The 23,219-nt window shown below is 40.8% G+C and overlaps 1 protein-coding gene across 4 annotated transcripts; it reads right to left on the bottom strand.

The window, feature by feature from the left end:
- Nucleotides 1–821: 821 nt before the first annotated feature.
- On the bottom strand, nucleotides 822–21,428 carry MFAP3L (microfibril associated protein 3 like). 4 transcript variants are annotated; one of them, XM_005493897.4, is made up of 4 exons: nucleotides 21,287–21,428; nucleotides 13,108–13,154; nucleotides 10,155–10,551; nucleotides 822–7,306 (listed from the first exon to the last, which is right to left on the bottom strand). In XM_005493897.4, exons 3-4 carry the CDS (start codon nucleotides 10,435–10,437, stop codon nucleotides 6,444–6,446), a joined length of 1,146 nt encoding a protein of 381 aa, XP_005493954.1. In that variant the 5' UTR covers nucleotides 10,438–10,551; nucleotides 13,108–13,154; nucleotides 21,287–21,428; the 3' UTR covers nucleotides 822–6,443. The 4 variants fall into 4 exon arrangements, with proteins under 4 accessions (XP_005493954.1, XP_026653179.1, XP_005493955.1 ...); XM_026797378.2 differs by lacking the exon at nucleotides 21,287–21,428 and adding an exon at nucleotides 20,678–20,800; XM_005493898.4 differs by lacking the exon at nucleotides 13,108–13,154 and having other exon boundaries at nucleotides 21,287–21,425.
- Between the last annotated feature and the right edge of the window lie 1,791 nt (nucleotides 21,429–23,219).

Consider the following 23,219-nt stretch of genomic DNA (forward strand, 5'->3'; position numbering starts at 1 on the left):
TAGACTCACAAATGAATGATGACATTTATTCCACTTGTAGCTTGGGAATTATGGATTTACCTCTTCTCTTAATGCTATTTGGCAAAAAATCTGCTGCAGTCTATTGATTAGTTTATCCTGCACCAAGTTGGGATTCATTCATTGTATGTCTGCATAATTCAAATTGAATTATACAGATAGGTGTGAGAGATCCTACCCCAAAACAGGCGACTGAAAAAAACCACTAGAATCCTCTGATTTATTTTAAAATGTGAAGAATTTTAGGGCAAACAAAACAAAATCCAAGGAGTAAAACAAAACATAAAGTAAGGTTTTGGACTGGAAAAATGAAACAAGAAGATAAATCTTCAATGGAATAGTTATTTCTTTTTTGATCTCACAAAAGGAGATCACACAGGGTAGAGAATATTTAACCACGAAGACAGCAGAAAAAAATGCACTTCCACTAAAGCCATAAAGAAGCTGCAGTCACCTAGGCAGAACCAAAAAAAGCATTGAAAATACTTTCCCTGATAAAAGGCATTCTAAGAAAAGGACTAGGAAATATGTTTCATAGTTCTGTGATAATTTATTTTGATATTGGGAGTGAAAATACCATTGTTTTTAGAAATCTTCTTTTTCTTCACTTGAGTATGTTTATGGTAAAACAAGTCAGAATTAATATACTTTGAAGATAAATCACTTCTGGATGTGTAAATCAGTAAAGTAAATCACCTCTGGATGTTTTCAGAGCAAAAAAAAAATTCCATCTTAATCTTCTTAAATTTCTCTCTATTTTTTACTGCCTTTTCCTGAGGCTGCTTAATCTGCACATATTAGAGAGAAGGATAACAAAGCATTTTAAATAGGCAAGATCTGTGTGTGTCTCCTTAGAAGGGAGCTTCTTTTTCTGGGTGGTATTTTTTTTTTTAATTCTGTTTTCTGACTAACATAGTGTTCACCAGCAGGAAGGAGTTAGACAATACCCAAACAACTCAGGAGCTGTGTGTCAGTCAGGGCTAATCTTGAGGCAGAAACAATAAGAGGCTTCAGAAAGAGGGAAGTCTTTCTGGCATTTATTTAACTTCTCTGTATTTACCAATGGAGAATGACTGGACCTTAATAAATTGTTAATAAATACAAATGGTAAATTGTGTGGTAAAATCAAAACTTGTACAAAAGAAGGCAAATATGTTTCAGAAGGTCCAGCTTCTGCATCTTCAACATGAGATCTCAAGCTCTGTGGCTCCACAACAGGACAGGATGGTAGTCTGTGAGTGGCATTTGACACATAACTAAATAGTCCTAAAGTAATTTTTAAAATGGCAGATAAGGGAGAGAAGGCTCTTTTTTTAGATAACTTTGCTACTATTGTCATGGTCCTTAGCCACATAGGAAAGGTAGTGGTTAAGAGTAGATGAAACAGGAATCTGTTCTCAAAATAGAAACTGGCTATAGAATGGCAAAATGAGTTGATAGTGGTGCTGAATTTCTACTCAATCATAAGCAAGGTTTTACATGTATTCTTTATGCTATGCAAGGCTGGATTTTCTTTTCTCATTTTTGCTTTGTCTTGTGGTATGAAATAGCTTCTCATAACATAACTTGAGTGTCCTAAGTCTGCCACATTTATAATTTGCCGCCACACACTATGATTTTGAAAAAGAAATTGGTAACTTAGCTTCAGTTTACATTATTGTCTTTGTCCAATTTACAGACTTACATATGATACCACAGACTCACAAGTCAGCCTTTACTGGAAGAGTAAAATGACTCAGTTTGGGCCTGGGAGCCAGAGAGCTAAATATAATACACAGCATTACAGCCTGGTACAGCTGGGGGAAAAAAATCCATTTGGGGACTTATAAAAGGTCAGTTTGGAACAGAGGTGCCTGGGGTGGAGAAACACTTGTCCTGACAACTAACTTCATTCTGTTCCTATTTGAGAAGTGTCACAGCAGAGCTGCTGGGGACAGAAGAAAGTATAGGAAAGTAAGACAGGGAGAGAAAAAAATGGACATAGAAAAGGTTTGAGCTGGTTATTCCAAAAATTAGTGCAGGATGTATGCTATTAAGTATCCATTTCTGTGGGAAAGTGGTGTTGTGGCACTGTAAATATCTTGTTGAATGTGTACAAACCCAGCAGACTCTGTGCAAATTCTTTATTGAAACAACGATCAATGTACAAGCTACATCACATTTCATTTTGCCACTTCAGCATGAACTTTTCTCTTTGTGGTTTACGGCCGTGAGCTATAAAATCATAACAGTTATTTAAATCAAAATACAGCAACTGCTTCTCAAAAGAACACATTCATATTTGTCTTACATTTCTTGTAAAATCAAATAGAATTTCATAATAAATGAAATATAACTTACGAGACTTTAGTGCAAGCATTTCCTTTGCATCTAAGAAGCTTTCAGTTGTCCCACTAAATATGGCATACTTAAGAGGCCAACTCTTAAAATAGCATGCTGCCAAGATATCCCATGAGAACTTTGAAAATCTGACACTGTTAACACTTTCTAGAATTAGTTAATCTGACCAAACTGAAAGTCAGAAAGCCCTGGTTATATGTTACAGTACTTTTGTCAAAAGGTAACTGCAAATCAAGGAACTGACATAGTATCTACATTAGAATAAAACAGGCACTGATTAAAAAAAAAATCAACATCTGCCTGTATATGCCATTTTGCAAGTCTTATGATTATACAGTAATTTTTAAGCACAGGAGTGTACTTCTGTGCCTTACCAAGTACCAACAAACCTGCAGAAAATGCTGGTCTATGAGTTCTTTCAAATTTTTTATATGACAAAAAAAAACCCTGAAGGATAGGTTTCATCACAAACATGCTCGAATCAGAGAACAAAAAAAGAATCAGCAGGAAAAAAATGCTGCTCAAAAAGAAAATATTGAGAAAATAGGTAGTGAATACTATGTTTAAGTGGACTGATTAGTATAGACTTACATTTACTGAAAAAAGAATAGTAAGTATGAAATTCAAATCCAACTGATTTCTTCTGCTGCAGAAATCTAGTCATCTTTCATGAAGTTTGGCAAAGTTGTTTGAAAATGGTGTAAATATAATTGTGCAAATCTCTTTTCATTATTAAGCCTGGCTTGGTGTTCCTTTGCTTTTAGAATGCAATTTCAGTTGGACTGGATTTTCCAGATTCTGAGTGTTTTAAGAACCATTAGTGTTTGGTGGTACAATAAATAGAAAAATGTAACAAAAAGTGTGCATAGTCCAATGGGAACAGATTAATGCCCCTGAAGTGCTTAAGGTGCATGAATATATATAAGAATGCAAACATTAATTTTTTCTTAGAGTCATTATTGATTTTATGTTTGCTAATTGTGTTTTTGGACCATAAAATAGCCATTTGCTAAGAAATACTGCAAGACACAATTGCATACTTTATAATAGCACAACTGGAAAGTTTGGAACAGGAAAGACAGGTTTGGGTCTTGCTTCCCATTTGTCTTCCACAAAGGAACTTGCTGAAAATGTATAAAAAGCTTTAGGCTTAGATGTGTCATATAATGGGTGCATAAGACACTGAGCAGCAGACACAAAACCACCAAAAAAAACCACATAAACCAGAACCATTGGTTCTGTATAAAATCTGTATTTTCTTCAGCTACGGTGCTTTTTAGTTTTCTGATAGTAACACAAAGCTAAATGTCCAGATTGGTTGGAGCAGTCCTACCTATGAACTGTCATCTCTGAGTGACTCCAGCTCTAGAAAATTTAGGGTTCCCTGTGACCTTGCAACAGCAGGAATCCAGCCCTCTGTGTATTGCATGGATCTAATCCAAGTACTGGTGCTTCTTTGTGGTTTGCAATGTGCGTTTCTGTGTACTTCAAACGTGCCCTTTGTGGGCAGCCTCTAGGGAAAAACATCATTTGTATCTTCAAGGAAGTTTACACAGTGATACTGAAGAAATCCACGGGGATTGTTTGCTCTCGAATGTTTCTCAATAAATAAATAATAAAAGAGGCTGGAGGACAGCCTGAGAGGACTAGTCAGGGTCAGAACACTATAGAAATACAAGAAGGGGTCTGATTTCTACTGCAAAAATTTCATAATCTAAAAAGATTAAAATTAAAATACTGTAATAAATATTTTTAAAACTTAAAAAAAGTGTAATTTAAAAGTTATTTTTATGCTTTCAAGGAGAATGTCCTTGCTTATCTGTGCAATCTTAGTTGGGCACCAGATAGGTAATTGTAGAATGCATGGGCATTGTTTGTAAATGCTGGACAGGCAGAAACATCAAAGTACCTCTTCTCAGGACGTTAAGGTGAATTGAAGGAGTTTAGTGCAAGTTCCTGCTTTTATTTCTGCCCTTGTCCTTTTTCATATCAGAAGCAAATCAAGTAACTTGAAAAACTGATGTGAACACTAAACAGAAATGTCCTTTGGATTCAGACAGGAAGTTAAGAGTTTGCATCATACTACTGTCAATCACACTGGTCAGAAGTGAGGTTCTTTACGGTATTCTTTTAAACTAACTTCTGTCTTACATTTATATTGCTTTGCTGGAACTCAAATATTTCAAGTCACATTCCTAATGGGGCCTTGCCCTTGCATGTTTCCTTTTGGGCATGTGCAAATACATTTTGTGTAGAAACCTGCCACTGTGGTAAGCACAAAAAAAAGAGACATTTGAATGCTGCCATTTCTCAAAAATTGGTTGTAAAAATCTGAAGCCCATTATTAAACATGTATTTTTTTAAATAACCACAGAAAGATAAATATGGAGCCATCTCTGCATCACCTATGTAAGTAATGGGGTATTCCTGTATTGCACTGCTGGTGAGGCTCTGCACTTTAACATAAGGAAGTTGTCACAAGACCTCAGTTCATTATCAAGGGTTCTTTTATGTACCTGCAACACTGACTTTGTCTGATCTTGATTACCTGTGCAGTTAATATAACTGATTGCCTCCAACAGACACCTTATGGAGATGAGGCTGCTTTGTTAAAATGTCCAGAGAGCCATCCATGCATCATCTCCCCACAGACCTAAGAGACTTCTTTTTCTACAGTATACCTGATTCCAGATTTATTTTAAGTATATTTCTGCTACAATCCTTCTTAAACACTATAAGGTGATAGTTTGTTCATTAGTGTCAAACTAAATGTGTCAGGTAATTAAGTAATATGCTATTAACCCTACACAAACTCCTTGTCAGTGATTTCTTTCCAGACTCACTTCAGAGAAGGTACTTTTTATTGTCTTTCTGCAAGAGAAATGATTACCTCCCTTCCACTCCTGGCATTGCCTGGCAGAGATGTTGATCCTTTTTAATGCCACAATTGCTATGATCATTAAAGCTTTACTGGGGTAGAGTCACTCAAGCAGTGAACATCCTACATGTAGGAGGTTCCCGAAATCTCAACGCAATTATACCACATTTAACAGTTTGCATGATGGTCTTTGCAATTTTATAGGACACTTGATTTTTTTTTTTTTTTCAGTTTGGATGAAACTCTCAAATTGATGTTTATATATAAATTTAGGATTGATCTTCAGAATACCAAAATTAAGAAGCCAAATAAAAGGGTAATTTGCCATTTCAGCCTTGTTATCAACTGATTACTGGCATTTGCAGGACTGTTATGGAACCTGCATATCTTCTGGTAAGGTAGTACATAGTTACTGCTTCCACATTACTTCAAAACAAGACATCTTGCATATTTGCAGTTGTTTGCCATATAGACTTCTGGCAACATAGAAAATGCTCAAATGTATGCAAAAAAACCCTGCAGAGCTGTTGAACTGCGACTTTCTGATGGCTTTCCAATCTGTAATATACACCTCAAAGTTGTTTCTTCATGCAAAACAAATGATTGTTGGCATCTCCATTCCATGAAAAAGGGAAAACTATTTCCCATGTGGCTAAGCAGTGTGGTCTCAAATGAAATGGAAACATTTTAACTTTCTTTAATAGCCCTCTAAATCACAATGCAGCTGAGCAAACAGGCTTTGTAAATGGGATCTATTAGGATTTTATTTGGCTACTGGAGTGCTGCCTCTTGGGCAATATTTCAAATTCACAAGTTAATATTTGCAAAAATGGAATAGATGGAAATAACAAGAGTGAAGGAGGGAAATGGAAACCAGTTTTATGTTTAGTATGTTCAAGTGTCCTACTCCAAAGACTACCAGTGACTTCCAGGAGCCACTACAGGTGACTCCAACCTAGAAAATGCTGAGGTAAATGTTTCTTGGAAATACTCCTAATCAAAAAGAGCAATTAATATTAATGTAATAGCAATTACTCTGCCATACATCATGGTAAACTAAACTCAAACTGAGAAGAAAGTGCCAAATAATCCACTTACATGCTTTTGCTATGATAGTCTCCAGGTAAGGCTTAGCGGCAAGTACAATATGTATTTTTAAAAGAGCTCCACCTGATTTTCCTGCTATGCATAGATTCAGGAGTAACTATCATACATGGCTTTCATATATAACACATGTATTTTTGTCATTTGCCAATGCTGTGTCATCAGAACTGAGTTCAGCAGAAGGCTCAGGAGGGGGCTCCGCAGGAAGTGCTGGTGTTTGAGGAGTGTCTTCTTCCTTGGTGTCCAACTGCATGCTTTCCTGTGACTGACCATCCATGCAGTCCTTTTTGGACAATGGGTGAACTGACACTTTTATTGCAATCTGTTGAGGTGGCTCATGCAGTGACGATGCATCCGAGTCACCTGTGGGAGATTCACTGCGCGCCAAAGCATTTGGGATCATGTAAAGCTCGTCTGTTTCGGTGGTCTCCTGGCCTTCTGCCGCCTGCCGTACAAAATTCTGTCCTTGCTCCTCCAGACCGACAACCTCCATAATTTCTTCCATTATAGTCCTGCAGTTCATGATGAGAGGTGGCAAAGGTACGCTCCGAGCAAGCTCTTCAATATAGCGGGCAAACTCCATGGTCTTGAACTGGGTTACTTTGGCAAGCTCAAGTGTTTTGGCTGATGTGATAATTGGGATACGCTTTGCAATCTCAAAGGCCTTCTGAAGTTTCTCTGCCCCTTCTGTTCGGAAGAATTCATTGATTGCTTTCTCGGTTTTCTTCAGATGACTGCTCATCATACATAACCGAGTAATGTTCAGTATCATAACAATGGTAAAAGCGACAAGGCAGACAATCATGTAATAGATTCCCATATCTCCAGACGTAAAAACAACCCTCAGCGTCACAGTATTGTTAACGCTGCCATACGTGTTAGATGCCACACACGTGTATTTACCTCTGTCTTCAAATGACACGTGGGTAATGTTTAGTAGCCCGTTGTCAAGAAACCACCATTTTCCTGTTGGAGAGGAAACAGAGTAACTTAGAAGTATTTTGTCATATGATCAGCATAGTCTTAAATATCAGCTTTATCAAACTGGCTTCAGGTTTTGGAAGAAGGAAATTATGTTCACAGGAAGACAAATAATTTACCTTCATAAAGGCCTGCAATCTTAGCTGCCTTACTACTACTGTCAAATCCCTGACATTAACTTTGGATAATCAGAGCATGCCATAAAAGGGTCTCAGAAAATGCTAATATGCATCTATCTCAATCTTGTGGTCAGTTAGGCTACAAAGATAGGACTACTCCAGAGAACCTCCCAAACACAGGTCACACTTCCTCAAAGAAGTGAATTGAAAGAGTTGGATCCTTCAACAAGGATCAACGGGATTGTGAGGCAGAAAAACCTACTTAAACCCTCCTTGTTTTGTTCCCTGACAATGCATTTGCTTACAATTGGGTTTTTTTTTGGTGTTTTGTTACAGTATCTCATATAATTCTGTTAATGTAAACTTTAAAACCCCTAACATGTTAGACATCATACACTACACTGCCTACCCTCTGAGGTGTTGAGAAACTGATTTTGAAGTATAATTTTAAAGAGGTGGAAGTAGGATAGGAGGAGTAAAATAGATGGAAAGGAGAAGAGCCGTGACAGGTACACACCACAACAGAACTTCTTTTACCTTTAAAAGTAATTTCTATCAATGTAATAAAATTGATAATGTTGTCTGCTGCATGGAAATATACATTTCATCTACATGCACACTTGATATTCTTTGAACCTGGCACCGCAGAACAGTTTAGGTATGAAACTGCATTTGAAACAACCTGTTTCAAATAACTCATCGCTCCTGTCACTGCTAAAATGATTCAAGATTAACCCAGTTACTGTATTTGTCACTTAATTAATTGGTAATGAATTAAGATTTTTAGTTCCTCAAAGATTTCTAGTTAAACATGGCTTACCCAAATTGTTTCACATTATCTCCAGTAGAAGCCTACGTATAAAGTATTCCCAAAAGATCCCTGCCTCCGTTCATGTGTACAGACAGCTCTTAATTACATCTTTTTATCCTCTTAGAAGTTTTAACTTAAATGAAACAATATTTTTTTTTACCCTAGCATATTTCTTGAAAACAGCTGAATCATTTTGCCTGAAATTTAAAAATGAAGACTAAATAAAAGCTTGGTCTAAATCAGACCTTCACATAAAAAACAAAAATACCCCAATCTGCTAAATTTAGGCAAATTCAGAGAAAAACTCCTTTACAGAGGAAATATTAGAATCCGTAACAGATGACACTTCTTCCTCCACCTCCAGTATAACAAAAAATGCAGAGTATTCGCTGCTCAGTATTTCTTTGAATTTGAATGCTGGTCCTTTTTTGCAAAGTAGATTTCAATTAATTGTGAAATAACAAGATGTCTTGTGATGTATCCTGGCTCCAGCTGTTATAAATGACATAATGGCATTGAACTCAGTGACTGGGTCTATGCCAGTGGATCCTGACAGACATATTGACCCACATAAGAAAACAATGATTCAAAAAGGCATCATTGCTGGGTTTTGATAACAATTTAATGCCATGCTTAACACCACAAAGAAAGCTCTCAAGCTAGGAAACATTTCTTACAGAAAGGCAGTCTCTTAAAGGAGGTATTGCACTGTTGAAATTCTAAGTTAAAGTGAAGTTGTCTTAATACTACATCTGTACTTTTTACTGATTTGTTCAAAGTTTTTGCTCATCTATCTAAATGTTTGGTTTAGCTACCTCTCTCAGCTGACTACACAAAGACCTAAATTTAGATGCCTTACTAAAGGGGAAATTTTCTATTAGTGAACCGTAGCAAAACACTCCAGCACACTAATCACTGTATGTTGCCACAACCACACAAATCATGTTCAAAAGTCTGCTTAGTAGCTCAAGTAGTTCCTTTCTCTAGCTTAACTCAGAAAAGGATAACATGCTGCACTGTAAAACATAACCAGTTATGCAGTAAGCTCTTACAGATACACACTGCTCTTTCACATCAAGCTGGGTCGATTCTTCCTCCTGTCACAGCAGAGTTCGCTGGCAGGTCAGCCATTAGTTAGGCACTCTGTCTTAACAACTAAGAGTTTATTTCATCATGCTGTGAACAAAGCAATCACTATGGAAGGATTACATGAGAAAAACACCTTTTATATACCCACACTCCCCTCAAACACTAGAAGCATAACTAGAAGTATAACTAGGATTATCACCCAAACCTTCCATTTAAGGAAAATAAGCTTGTGTGTAATTATGGTCTCTGGCAAACGCCACTGAAGAGTCTTTACTAAAGCCAGGAAGGCTCAAATATGGTCTGTCCTTCTGACTGCTGCCCTATATAAGTTTTGCAGTTGGTTGTTCAGGGCATCTCCTGTTTCTCCCACTACCATGGCACTGCACATAAAAGACAGCAGGCATACCAGGGAGTTAGCTGTGTTGAGTTCACGCCAACAAACTATTCTAATATGTCATGAGAATCCTCCTTTGAGTTGGGAAACAGCTTTTTAATCTTTTTTTGATGCCAGAGAAGAACAAAGGAGGACAGAATGAGAAACAGAACAAACATGAAGTCTTCCAATGAAAAGAGGCCTGTCTGCAACTTCTGTTAATTGCTTCAGCTTCTTGCTATGTGTTGCTATAAATAACACATAAAAAGTTACTGTTTTCTTCCAAGGTGTGCATAAAAAATGTATAACTGCCACCAAGCTTTCATTTATTTTCACACAGGAAAATACCACAGCCAGGCCATTAAATCCAGGTTATTTGTCCTTGCTGAAATCAGAAGTGTCTCTGGACAGGCTCCATCAGTGCTATTCCTAAGATCCTACCTTTATTCTCCTCCTCTTGGAGCAGGCGGCCATTGGAATTGTACCATCTGTAGCGTGGGCTGGGAGTGCCCTGGACATTGCAGTCGATCAAGGCGCTGCTGCCCTCCCTGACGATGATGTGGTCGATGCGGGAGGTGACCAGCGGCACAGCCCCGGGCTGTGTGTCGGTGCGGTTCAAAGTGCTGTTACTCACATCCTCTGCAGTGCTCAAAGCTGCTAATAAGATGACAAGGCGTGTGGTGGGCAGAAAGTACAAAAAGTGGCGGCTGTTCAGTATGTCCATTTTCCTTCAGTGGTGTTACACGACTGGCTGGGAACGGATTCTCTTGAGTCCTTGAGGTGAGCAGGTCACAGGAGAGTTCTACTTTGCTCTGTGCAATTTTATGCTTAAAATATCCTATAAAATAAATAAGTACAGTGAGACGGCATATATAAAGAGTCCATTAGATATGCTCTTTTAAAATAGTGACACATCCATTAATGCATTTCACAATCATCAGCACAGTGTCTTGTCTAAATGCTAATGTTATCACAGTCCTTATCCTTACTGGAAAAAGATGCATACATTTTCCTGACAATGGTGTTGTTCAGAGTGACAGGCGTAGGAGAAAGCTTTTATCACCTAGACACTTAGCAGCAGTTTAGCTACAGTAGCAGCTACAGTTTTATGCCAAAGTTCAAGAGATTTTTTTCCTTTTTTTTTTTTTTTAACCATTTGCAAAATCAACAGGAAAAATTGAGGTGCAGCACATTAAAGGCTGTCACTACCAGTTTGGTGCTGCAACTCTATCACATGCATGGTCTTAGATGAACTGTGAAACATGGTGTAAGAAATAACAATTCCAGGAAGGGTTTTTGGATCTAGTGCTGGAATCTTTGTTATACACAACTTTTTCCCAAACACAGCAGCACATACAGCAAAACATCTCAGACCATTCACTTTTCTTAAGCTACTGCTGTCTGAGCTAAAACATAGCATGGGAGGGTATTTAATGCTTGATAAAGTAATTTCAGTGTTGTTATTTTTAGAGAAGATTCATAAATAGGAGTACATGCTAGTAACATAATTATGGTTAATGTTCCTTTGAGATTCAAATGAAGTTAGGACTTTTCCGTTCCTTATGTGATATTAAGCATTTTGCCTGTGTACTTTTTGCACATTCTCCCTCAGTATCTTCCTTCAACTAATCACCCACAATGAGGCCTTTCTGAAGCAGTGATTTCAGTTTCTGGACAGAGGCGGGGGGGGGGGGGGGGTTACAAAAGTGCTCTCTATTGGCCTCATTATGCTCCCAGTGAACACAATTGGCATTCAGTACTGACTGAAGGCACAGTGTTAGCCTCAAAATGAGCACCTTGGAAAATTTCACTTAAGAGTCTAAGGCCACAAAGCATGCTAAAATCACAGAGTATCCAACTATACTGGTTTTACTGATGTGTCTCTAAGGTAAATAACTGAAACTTAGTGAAATTTATTAGATAGAGGAATCTATCTGGAATCTGAATATAGGAAACTCTCTAATGAATGTTCCCCAAATGAACAATTCCATTTCAAAAGAGTTTCTATTTTCTTAAATATACATTTGACTCATAGTAACTCATTTGCCTTAGCACACATAGTAACTGCTGACAATATCAGTTCCCTAGAGCAGTTCTATATATAAACAAAACACGAAAATAAAAAGAAACAAATAAAAAAATCCCCATCCTTATTTTCTTTTGTATTCAAAAAGGAAAGAAAGCCACATTACCATCTTGCACTGGTAGTACTTGATTTAGGTCATTTTGTTATGCATCCTCTCTTCTTTGTAAAGCAATGAACTTGCTTTCATACAAATAGATACAGTGTTATTGAAAAAGCAAATGAATTCTTCTATTTTACAGGATGAATCATTACTAGAAATGAAAACCTATGTTTGTTTCAATAAACTGCTGGCATGATGTAGAGGTCTGTCCCAGCTTCAAGCCTGGCCTTGTTTTTTTTTTCTGCTTTTATAATTACTGAATGTGGAAGTATTTCTCCTGAAGTGACAGAATAATTTTTAACGTTAAATTAATATGCAAATCTCATTTGTCATATAAAGCTATATAAACAATGACTTCAGAAATCTACTGCCAATTATGCAAAGCATGTAGAGTCTGTGCTTTTGAAGGTACACTCTGTCTGAGTCAGCAGTTTGGGAAAAAACCTTCAGTCCTGCCTGTTCACTTCAGTAACTATTTACATCTCATTTCTACTACTCCATTAACCTTGGAGACTGACATTCTTCATGATTACACATATTCAGTCTATAAAATGTTTCTGTACAGTGTCACAGATCTGCATTGCGCCATACAGAAAAGCAAAAATTTTACTTCCTGGCAAAGGAGCAGGAACAGAGACTGGCTGGATTAGGACTATGGGAAGGAAAAAAGATAATATAAAGTGATTAAGCTGTGTGTTCCAATTGCTGTCTGGGCCTTGTTATTACAGTATTTGGGTCTATCATGTATTTTTACAGCAGAAAAATCAGTAGCAATCAAAAAAAGGTGTTTATTGTGGAGAGCAATTTGCATTCCAGAAGGAAATGAAATAGCATCTCCAGAGTGGCTGAACAGAAAATCTGTAAGGAAGGGACCAGAAGTGTATTAGGAAGCTGATCAAGGTAGCTGATGGCCCACTGATTCCACACAGCACAGAGATGTGGGCAGAGGTTTGGAAGGTGTGAGGGCAGTAAGGTGTTGCCTATTCAGTACCTTTACTTGTTTTGAACGCAGAGCATACGGAAGCAGAAATGTACCTTTGTGTAGTGATGGCAAGTGTGACTGGCCCATAGTATGGCCAAAGGGGTGATCCCTTGTCTGGAGGTAACAGTGACCCCCTTATTCTGGCCCAGAATTGAAACATAAATAGCTGCAATAAATCTTAGGAAACAGAGATAAATAATTTATATCTACTGTGTAAGAGCCTTACCTACTCCTTCTTCTTACTCCTGAGAATGTACTCTCTCATGTATGTTCCTGGAATGTAGAATATAAAAAAAATACTAAGTACCTTTGTAGATACATTTCTATTTGAAATAACTACAGTTTGGTGGCTAATATGAGAAATAATCAGGCAGTAGGTTTAAAGCAGAATGTTTGGAAATGAAGGCTGCTGCTTTCATATGCCATCCAGGGAAGTGCCTGAGTATGTTTGAGGAGACAGGGAGAGATCTCGCTGAAGAATGGTGTTTTAAGATACAAGTTTAGACAAATGTTCCCAGGGCAACTAGGAAGCAGTAGGCAGTATTTCCTTTGGTGTGCATCCTCACCAATTTTATCAGGAAACAAAAAGAGATGGAAGAAAGCAAAGAAGGTTTTCTTAGCCCCAGATGACACAAAAAAGTTACAGGGTGGCCATGCTGGGACCTGAATGTCTGGGACCCTCTGTAAACCTGCTGGGCATGACCAAAAATGCTAGAGTCAGATTAGGAAAGCAGGAAGAAGCAGAGAGAGAACTGAAAGGGTAGAAAATGTGCTCACACCAGACACTGATGCAAAGGAAGATTTGCTGAGAGTTCCTATCCTCCTGCTTTGCCATAGACGCAAGAGCAGCCAGAGTGTATCAGGGAACACAGATCTGGGAGCCAGCTGCTTTGCTAAACGTAAATGATGTAACAAGTTACGGTTTAATCACACAACTAAATGGGGAGAAGACTGAGACCAAAATAGGACTGCTAGTGATATCTGGCAAAGCAGCAAGAGAATCCAGACTATTGGAGAAGTGGGTACAGTGTCGCCCAGGATCTTGGCCACGAGAGGCAGCAATTAGCTGTGACCCATGATAAACCTGATGAAGGCAGCCAAAAATGTAACCTTTTGATCTGACCTAAGTCAGAGAAAGCTGGATTGACTAAACTAAAACAAAGATTCCTGTAATAACTCCTTTAGACTGAGTAACACAGTACTCTAAAGAAGGAGGACATCTGCAATCCTGAGACTTGCTTTGTAGGAACAGATTGAGTCTCGGAGCACTTTTGCCATGAAAAGGTCACTAAAAACAAAGAGCTAATTTCATGGAAAAAATGTAATCACCAAAGCATATGAGCTACCACTTACAAAAAATAAAACATAGCATAACATAACATAATTAATGTGGTTACTTTTTATTAATAAAATACTTTTATTCTTTTATTTTATTAATAAAATACTTTTATTCTTTTTTTTTTTTTTTTACTTTTAAATTTGTGGTGCATGAAATGGAAAAGGAACACCCCTGGCTATTTTGAGCTATTCAGGCTTTCCTCCAAGGATGGAATGAAAGGAATCTCCACAGTCTCCTCCAGTACCTATAACATGTATATAGGAAACTCTCCTGCTGTATTGTATTTGGAGCAACATTTACCCCTCAACAATGCTTGTCAGTGATCAATATATTAAATAGTTCTGTTTTTCAATTCCCTAACTCAAATGGTATAAATTGAAAATACTAAAGTAACAGATTTACTGCTTGTGAGAGGAAAGACTTGAGCCAAATGGGAACACATGACAAGATTTCCTTTTAAGTTACATGGAGCCTACTCTAGCAGGCTCTCTATGCACGTATATCCGGAGAAGTCCCCTGGAATGGGCTCCAGAAACTGCAGAGCTGCAGCATGACAGTTTTACTCCTAATTAATGTGAAAATGTGGACAAAAGCTGCAGTTACAACTTCTCTGTCCAAGATCAGGCATCAGTCTAAATGGAAGACACATCTAGGACTGACAGACACATCTAAGAACATTAATCAGAGACATGTTCTGACTGTCCAGTTATTTTTTCATGTCATAGATGTGCTTGCTTCCCGTACTATTGCCACCAAAGAAAATGACTATGGGGTCATGGCTGTAAGCGCTGCATTTGTGCAGAACAACATGATGACAGAGCACAAAAGAATAGAAAAGGAGGGCAGTGATGCATACCTTTTCCTGGCTTGCTCACATCTGTAAGACTGGCCTGTTCTTATTCTTGGAATAATGTGTAATCCTATTAACTGTGAGGTCATTCAATTCACAAGTGAAGCACAAGAAGCCAGCTTACTGCATAATGCATAAATGGTGCTCCTATAGCTTTAACATCCCAATGCTATCTTCCTTGGCTTGTAAGTGACCAAGACAATTAAAATATTTTCATTCTAGCTCTCCCTTACCTAAAAGAAGTATAAAGGCTGATGCTGCAAAACAAAATTAAGGCTAGTTTTTTATTATTTAAAAACTACTTGCCACTTTTCCTAGTTTCCATAGGCTATGTCTTTTAAAGAGTGGGCAAAAGTAAAAGTTAACAAGTGTTAGTGAAACAGGAATGCAAATGAAGGAACTTATGCCACACAGGTGAGAAGCTCACTGCCAGTTCATAGGCTTATGAGTGAGAACAACCTACCGAAAAGGTCTAATTATTAGGATCCAGACATGCAGAGGAAAAGAAATGTCACTCATTTACAACTAGCAGAAAAATTTTGACTTATTTTTCTATTCATTTGTCAGTTGATAAAATATTAATGCTTGGCTCCAGAAGAGCTGCTTTTCATTCTCCTGCAGTGGGGGATTTCAGTCTTTTGTAGTTTCATGGCTTTCTGTTTCCCTGGCTATGTTGAATAGGTGACCTGCTGGTGGTGTTTGTAAGATGAAGAGTTCCTTCTGCACATCTAGATTCCCAGCTGGGCAGCAGCCCCCAGCTATATGCTTATTTAGTCTCTTCAGCTGCCTGGGAACTTTAGGAAACCTTTCAACAGGGCTGAGCCCTGGCCATGTCTGCTCAGTAACCTCATGTCATCCTTGCTGCCTTCAGCCACCTCATGGGAGGGTATAGAGAACACAGACATGGGCTCCTCTGAGAGATGTGCCATGAAAGGACACGAGACACAGGACACATGCTGCAACAACAGAAATTATGAATATGAAAAAATATATTTATGCAGGAGGTCAGTCAGGCCCTGCAATAGGTTGCCCAGATGGGTCATGGAATCCCCATCCTTTGAGAAGTTCAAAACTTGACTGAGCTGGTATACACTGGCCCTACTTTGAAAAGGCTATTGAATCAGATGGCCCCCAGAGGCAGCCCCCCAACCTAAAGAAACTCTAATACTCCAGATGTCTGATCTTAAAAATTGCTATATGGGATGCTGGGAAATTGTCTTCATGAGCTCCTGTATAATTTTTTGAGTAGCAGCACTTTGGAATGATAAGACAAGCTGAGAGTGTTGACTACAGCCTGAAAAAAAAAGGTATTTGGCCTTCTGCATTCTATTTACCGGATAAGAACAGTACCTCTCCTCTTTGCCATATAGAGAAGACTTATTTCCAGCCAAGGGAACTCTAAGCATCTTTGTTACCCTCCGCTGGACTTCCTTCACCCTGTCCAGGTCTTTCTTGTGCTGAGGACCCCAGACCTGGATGCAATACTCCAGGTGGGGTCTCACAAGGATAGAGGAGAGAGGGAGAGTCATCTCCCTCAAAGTGGTTGTCTCAATTTCTTGACACAGGATAAAATAAGGGCTGGGAATCTATGAAGATTCAAGAGAGACTGTATATAATTTACAAGTACAGATTCATAAATTATGACAGCCTATGATCAATGTGGGCAAAACTAGCAAGCACATGGCATCCTAGAGCTTCACTTTAAATATTGGAATGGATCCATTGATTTAACCATGTCTTTGAATGGTCTGATGTGCACTCCCCTGCTGTCCATGAACACTCAAGAGATGCTAATCCATTAACCCAAAGAAGAATGAAGGCTGTTGGTGTCAGGTAATTATTGGAGAGGTTATTTAAAAGTACGTCAAACCTCTGGAAAATCCCCTTTTGATGCCACAGCTCCTGTAATTCTAGCATCTCTGCTGTATCAAATCAGCTTTTCACAAAATACACTGAAGCAACAAAAGCACTCAGGCAACTTGGATGGTTAACTTCTCATTAAAAAGTTGTAATTCAGATGTGCGCTCTTATATGCACTGAGAAATCTGAGTTTTCTTTCTGTGTGGTATTTTAATGACTGCAGCAAAAGCAATGCTCTATATTTAGTGGAGAAGCCTGCTGTTTTTCATCAAGGCAGGTACTGTCATGAAAATGTCCTACTGAGTTGTAGGTTACCCAGATCATAAAGCAAATTCAACACCATTGATAGTGGAGATTTTTCAGGGCTCACCTTATGTGTTATTAGAACATAAATGCTTTGAAGAATTTTATTCTTAGAAATAAAAACTTTGTTTATATAGATCATCCAGATTTCCTCTGTGTTTGTATTTATATGGAGGTTGTACAATTACATTTCAATATAGTTTTGTATACAAAGCTCTTATTCCAGAAACTGTATGGCTTTAAGAGTCCCTTGCTTAACTCCTGGCAAACTTTCAGCATTGCTGCTGGTTTGTTGTTGCAGTAAATGCAGATGCATCAATGCTTAAGAGTTCCCTCTGTTGAGAAAGGAGGAACAATGAAGCAGCACAGAGAATCCCTCCCACACTTCCATGTACATCTGAGCTCTGCCTGGCCTCACCAAGTTCTACATATCTTTCATGTTCTTTACACACCTTGTATCTTTTATTTATTCCTGCACTCTGTAAGCATTATTCTGCCAACAGTTTAAATAACCAAAGTCAGCAAATGCAACAGACCTCATATGCTCTTGGCAAGGCTTATGAGACTCTGCTAAGAACATAGCAGTGCAGAATGTGGCCCAGCTCACTTCCTTCCACTTTCTCCTCTGAGCTGTGCTTGTCAGAGCTAACCATCCCTTAAGTACATCTAGTGGTTTTCTTTGTCCAAAGGAAGAAGGAAGACTCCAGATGTAGGACATTTAAATACAAAACTAAGTTTTGCTTAAACAAAGATATGAAGGACTTTTCAGGCTAAAAATTCTGTTTAAACTAAAATATAAACTGAATGTTTTCAATGCACTGATATAGCTTGTATTATGCTATCTTAAAAAAAGACTCCCACATTATTTGGAACATAAGAGAATAAAGAATAGGACAAAACAGATTTGAGTATGACTATTCTTCCCTATCCCTATAGAACTGTAAGATGGATATAATTTTTGATGGCTGGCTTTCATGTTTATTGGTTGCTGGGATACAGGGCAAAGAGGTTACACATAGATGCCATGATTAGGACAGGATTAACTTTGTCAGAGGGGGAATTTAAAGGAATCTAAGTGCTCATGACTGATTGCAATTGAAAATGATTATTTCAGGTTAAAGGTGTCTGCGCCTCTTTCCTCCACAAGTAACAAAGGGGACAGAAGATGGATTCAAACAAGTTTGCCCTGCACCATGCAGCAGCTTAAGTCTTGCTTGTATCCAAACGTGACCAATTCAGCCCTCTCCAAGCATGGCTGTATGTTGTCATGTGCATGCAATAATTTAGCTGAAGGCCCTCAAGAGCTGACTACAGAACTTCTGTAATTTCAGACGTGTGTGCCAGTTATGTCTGTGCCACATTGAATAGTGTAACCGTAAAGGCACATCACTTTCTCAGCATCCAGTACTGTGTGTGTACCACACAGTCACACACCTAGGAGTGGGAACCACACACACACACACATGCAGCTGCAGTGTCCTGGCCCCTGCTTGACTTAAAAATATCAGCAAGAATCTTTTCTTGGCATAAAACTCTCAGTATGGCAGACACATGTCAATTAAATATTAGGTCTGGGCTAGGTAGGTTATTCTTAATGCAATAAGAAATTCCTCCACATATAGTGGCCCTTTTCCAAAATATAGTTAGTTATACACATCTGTATAGAGGTTGGTATTTCTGATAAATGCTCTAAAATGCTGCTATGGATGATTTTAATCACAGTAACTGGTGAAAAGTGATAACCTCTCCATTGTCTTGGAAATGATGTTTCTACAGTGGATCTGTATATGGGCAGAAAATGACACTGTCAAATGCCAATTGTCAAAACTAAATAACAAAATTAAGGATACAGAGAGATATTTGCAAAAGCTCACAAGTTTGCATGAATGGATGGCAGCTCAGAATTGAAGGAATGAAAAATTTAGGGAAGTATCTAAGACCTTGGTCTTACACCAGTCTTCTGGTGACATATTATTACGATCCAGGACATCTCAAAGTAGGATCACAGGCATTTGTGCCTGCAAAGACTTCTAGTAAAGGTGCAATTTGCTGGGAGAGAAAGAAGACCTTGCTAGCAGAGCTTGGTACAGGTTGTTTTAGCTACTGGCAAGCTCACTCTCCCTGTTGTAAATTGCATTCACATCTCACTGGTGCCTTACACTGGCAAAGAAGCATAAACTATAAAAGAAATGCCAGCTCCCCATTCCAAACTCTGTAGACAAAAACTGGAATGGAGATTGGTTTTTTCCCCCCATTTAAATCATTCCCCAGAAGCCCCTGCCATTGTGTCACAAATGTGACCCTCTGTTGGCTGGGTTTGGGTTTTGTTCCCCTGGTTAAAGCAATGAATGTGCTTTAGCCAGGTTCTGTGCCAACTCCATCCTCCTCCTCCAAATTCATGCAGGACCTGTCCAACTGCAGAGGGGCAAAGGGGACAGGACAGGCCAGGAGGGCAACTGGAGCTGTACAATATAGGTCACTTCAGAATTCACTACCACACTCTCACCATGTGTTAAATGTTTTAAGAGTAACTGATTTTATCTCTAAATGCTATGAACCTTCAGGACAAGGAATATGCAGTGGACACAAAACATTTTTTTTTGTTTGTTTGTTGTGCTGTTTGTCCAGGCCTCTGAAAACTCCAAATTCTTCAGAACAAAAATGAGTGTACAATGTGCACTCCAGCTGTGTGAGCTGCACTCAGCATCAACTGATGTTGATATGCTGCAATCCGAATGAGACAGATTCCTATAGAAAAGGATTTCTGGTACAGCAGCTACAAGGGTGCTGTATATCAATGGTACTGTCGCTACTGTACACAGTAAGCCAGACAAAGGATTCCTGCCATGCAAAACATCATCTCCACTGAAAAAAAACTGCTGTAATCTGTCTTACTGCAGTGAAAAGAGGAACTCTTTTACAATATAATGTCTTAAAGAATGAAAATGCTAAATTTCTCCTCTCCTTAAATCCTTTGTGTTCCTCCTTTTGAAATAATTTTACAGTCCTTCAGACAAACGTACCAAATGAGGTTGCATTTAGGACTTTGCCACAGTTGGTATTTTTATTTCCCCAAGCGGGTTTATCAGGGTAGTTCCATTTGAGATGCTTCAATTTAACAAATGAAAGAGGGCTGTTAGGAAGTGTAGTCTCTTACAAGACTCTCCAGACAAATGCACTAGAAAAGTGCCTGCTCAGTAGCGCTCTGTGTTCTCTTAAGCTCCCTTGTCCAATACTGCTGGAATTGGTCCTGTTAAGAAACAGGATTCAAAAGATTATTTCAAGACCACTCTGCACAAGAACTCTGAAGTGTTAGATTCTAGTTCTCTCAGTTCACGTATGAAATTGAGTATCTTTTGAGGCTAGCCTGTGAAGTAAAAGGGTAATTGAAGTAAAATATCAGGAGACATTCTTTATTTTAAATTTAAGGCGGCACAACTTCACCTCTTTTTGAAGTCAGGTTCATCGAAGAGGTCTCTGCACTGAAGTTTCACCTCCCATCCCCTTCTCAGAGCGGGACAGCAGCGAGCATCCTGCGTGCAGGAGCTGGAAGGCTCCAGTAAAGCCTCGGGCTCGTTAGCTTTTTTTTTTTTTTTTTTTTTTTTGCCTAACGAAACCCTCTTTCCTTCAAGACTCGGTGCTGATTTGAAATAATCTCCTGAGCTTTCATGCTGAACAGAGCATTAGTGCGCTCCCGTTGCGCGGGGAGATTCCGCGCTCCACGCCGGGCTGGCCGCGAGCGAGCGACAGCCGCCCCGGGAGAGGAGCCGTGCCCGCCTGGCCGAGCTGCAGCGCTCCCCGGGCACGGCCACCGGACCCTGCTCCGGCCCTCCAGGCTTCCCCGGGCTGCCGGCGGGACAGCGCGCCCGGGGCTCACCGCAGAGTTCCGCAGCCACCGCGGCAGCGGGGCCGGCTCGCAGGTCAGCGGCAGCCGCGGCAGGTGCCGGCAGCGGGGCGATGGAGGCGGCGGCGGGCAGCGCCTCTCCGGGACCGCCGCCCGCCCGCTCGCCCGCCCGCCGGGGAACCGCGGCCCGCGCCCCCCGCGCCGCTCACCTGCCCGCCCGCGGCTCCCGCTCGCTCGCTCGTGCCGCTGCCAGTGTCGCTGTGCTGCCGCCGCTGCTGCCGCCGCCCCGCGGCAGCGCCCGCCGCCGCCGCGCCCCTCAGCGCGCCCCGCACAGCACCATGCCGGGGCCGGGCCCGCGGCCGCGGCCGGGGCCGGGGCGGGCGGAGCGTGGCGCTGCCGCAGTGCCGCGCGGTGCCCGTGCCGTGCCGTGCCGTACCCGTGCCGTGCCGTGCCCTCCCGCCGCTGCCGGCTCCGGCGGGGAAAGTAGGTCAGGGCGGCACTGAGCATGCTCGGAACCGGGCCGGGGGGCGGCCCCGGGGCCCGCGGGGGGCGTGGGGGGCGACAGAACCCCCGGCCGCGGGGTTGACACGGGGCGAGGGACGTGCGGCGGCCGCGGGCGAGGTGGGGAGGCCTGAAGCGAGCGGTGGCTGCGGGCCCGATGTGGGGGGTGCGAGCCCCCTGTGCCCGAGCGGAGCCGGCAGTCCGGAGCAGCCCCCGCCGGTCACCGCATCCCTTCTCAGAGACACTTGCGGGAGCAAGTGCTGCAGGAAAAGATAACACCCCAGCACGCCTAGATAATCTTGAGAACCAAAATGCTGCGCTTCAGAGAAATGGCACACGTGCTTTCCCCCAAGGGCTTTATTCCTAACGGGATTGCAGCACCCAGCTCCAGTTTAAACTCAGTCTGAGGTGGTCCCAGCCTGTGGGAAGCTGGCACTGACTATAGATGTCTAAGTGCTCTGTCAGCAGAGGGTAAAGCTGTCTTTTTGCTTGAGCAAAAGTGCTTGAATTTGGTTGATGCTATCTGTGCAAACTGTGCGGCTGCCGAGCCAGGGATTAGGATGTAGGTGGCCAGCTGCAGGCAGGGATCTGGTGTGAGCCGATGCTGTCCTGAGCCGCTGTCCTGTGCCACTCTCCCGCGTTTCCTCCCTGACCTCGTGGCATCAGAGGAGGAGGATGCAGAATGACCTTCAGCTGAGTGGCAAGACCAGTGGGTTAAACCATGGAGGTCTGTGTTTCGAGATGTTTGCAGTCAGGCTTGGACCTTGATCTTACTATCCTCTTCTTATTGCTTCCAAGGAGCAGTAGCTGAAGCTCCTCTGCTCATGGAGGAGTAGTCAGATGAGAGAGCATTTGCTGAAATTGGACTGCATTTCATTGCAGGGGGAGGTGTATGTGAAGTACACTGTGGTATGCATCAAAGCAGGTCTCTAGTCTGCCCAGAGTAAACTGAAGAGGAATGACAGCAAAGGATTTAGAAATAGGGAGGCAGACTCACTCCAGGGAGCTGGGCTGGTTGTGTCAAGGGCCTGGGCTTTGGGTCCCATCACCTTGCATGTAGGAAGTGCAGGGATTGAACATGGGTGCGTCCAGTACTTGGGAATGGCGCAGGTGCTGGTGAGATCAGGCTGTTGACAGCCAGGGCTTCTTGTGTTCAGTGTCTCCAGAATGGAGAAAATTGGGGGGAAGATGCATTTGGTGTTGTCAAACTTGGCAGCTGAGGGAATCAGCCAAGGAGTGTACTTCTTACTAATTCTTCCAGCAAAGCATTCCTTGGTGGGAGGAGCTGTTTAAGTCATGGGTCCTTGCTGGGCACTGACTCGCTATTTGTGCTAGCTTGACCACACTAATTATGAACTTGGTTTTCCTTCTTCCTGTCTTGAAGTACTGGGTTTGAACACAATTGAGTAGAATTTATTTATCAATTAATGCTGGAGCTAATCAGATAGTTGTGTGCCCAGTCTTACAAATTCCTTTAAGTCAGGTAACACTCTGCCACTGTCTGGATCTACTCTGCCTGTCAGATCTATGTGTGATACAAGGCTGAATTTTTATTTTTGGAAAAGTCAAACATCTTTCCTTCTGGAAGGGTCTATCCTTTCAGGCTCCTCAGGTTTCAGTGAACATAAGCCTGTTCAGTGG

This window comes from Zonotrichia albicollis, chromosome 5 (genome assembly GCF_047830755.1).
Source record: "Zonotrichia albicollis isolate bZonAlb1 chromosome 5, bZonAlb1.hap1, whole genome shotgun sequence".
In the NCBI taxonomy this organism is placed as follows: domain Eukaryota; kingdom Metazoa; phylum Chordata; class Aves; order Passeriformes; family Passerellidae; genus Zonotrichia; species Zonotrichia albicollis.

What these genes read in the sequence shown, in the direction of transcription:
- MFAP3L (XM_005493897.4), bottom strand. Translation starts at nt 10,437, where the DNA reads ATGGACATACTGAACAGCCGCCACTTTTTGTACTTTCTGCCCACCACA. An exon ending in CCAAGAGGAGGAGAATAAAG is followed by an intron (nt 7,307 to 10,154) that starts GTAGGATCTTAG and finishes CCTCTCCAACAG; the next exon opens with GAAAATGGTGGTTTCTTGAC.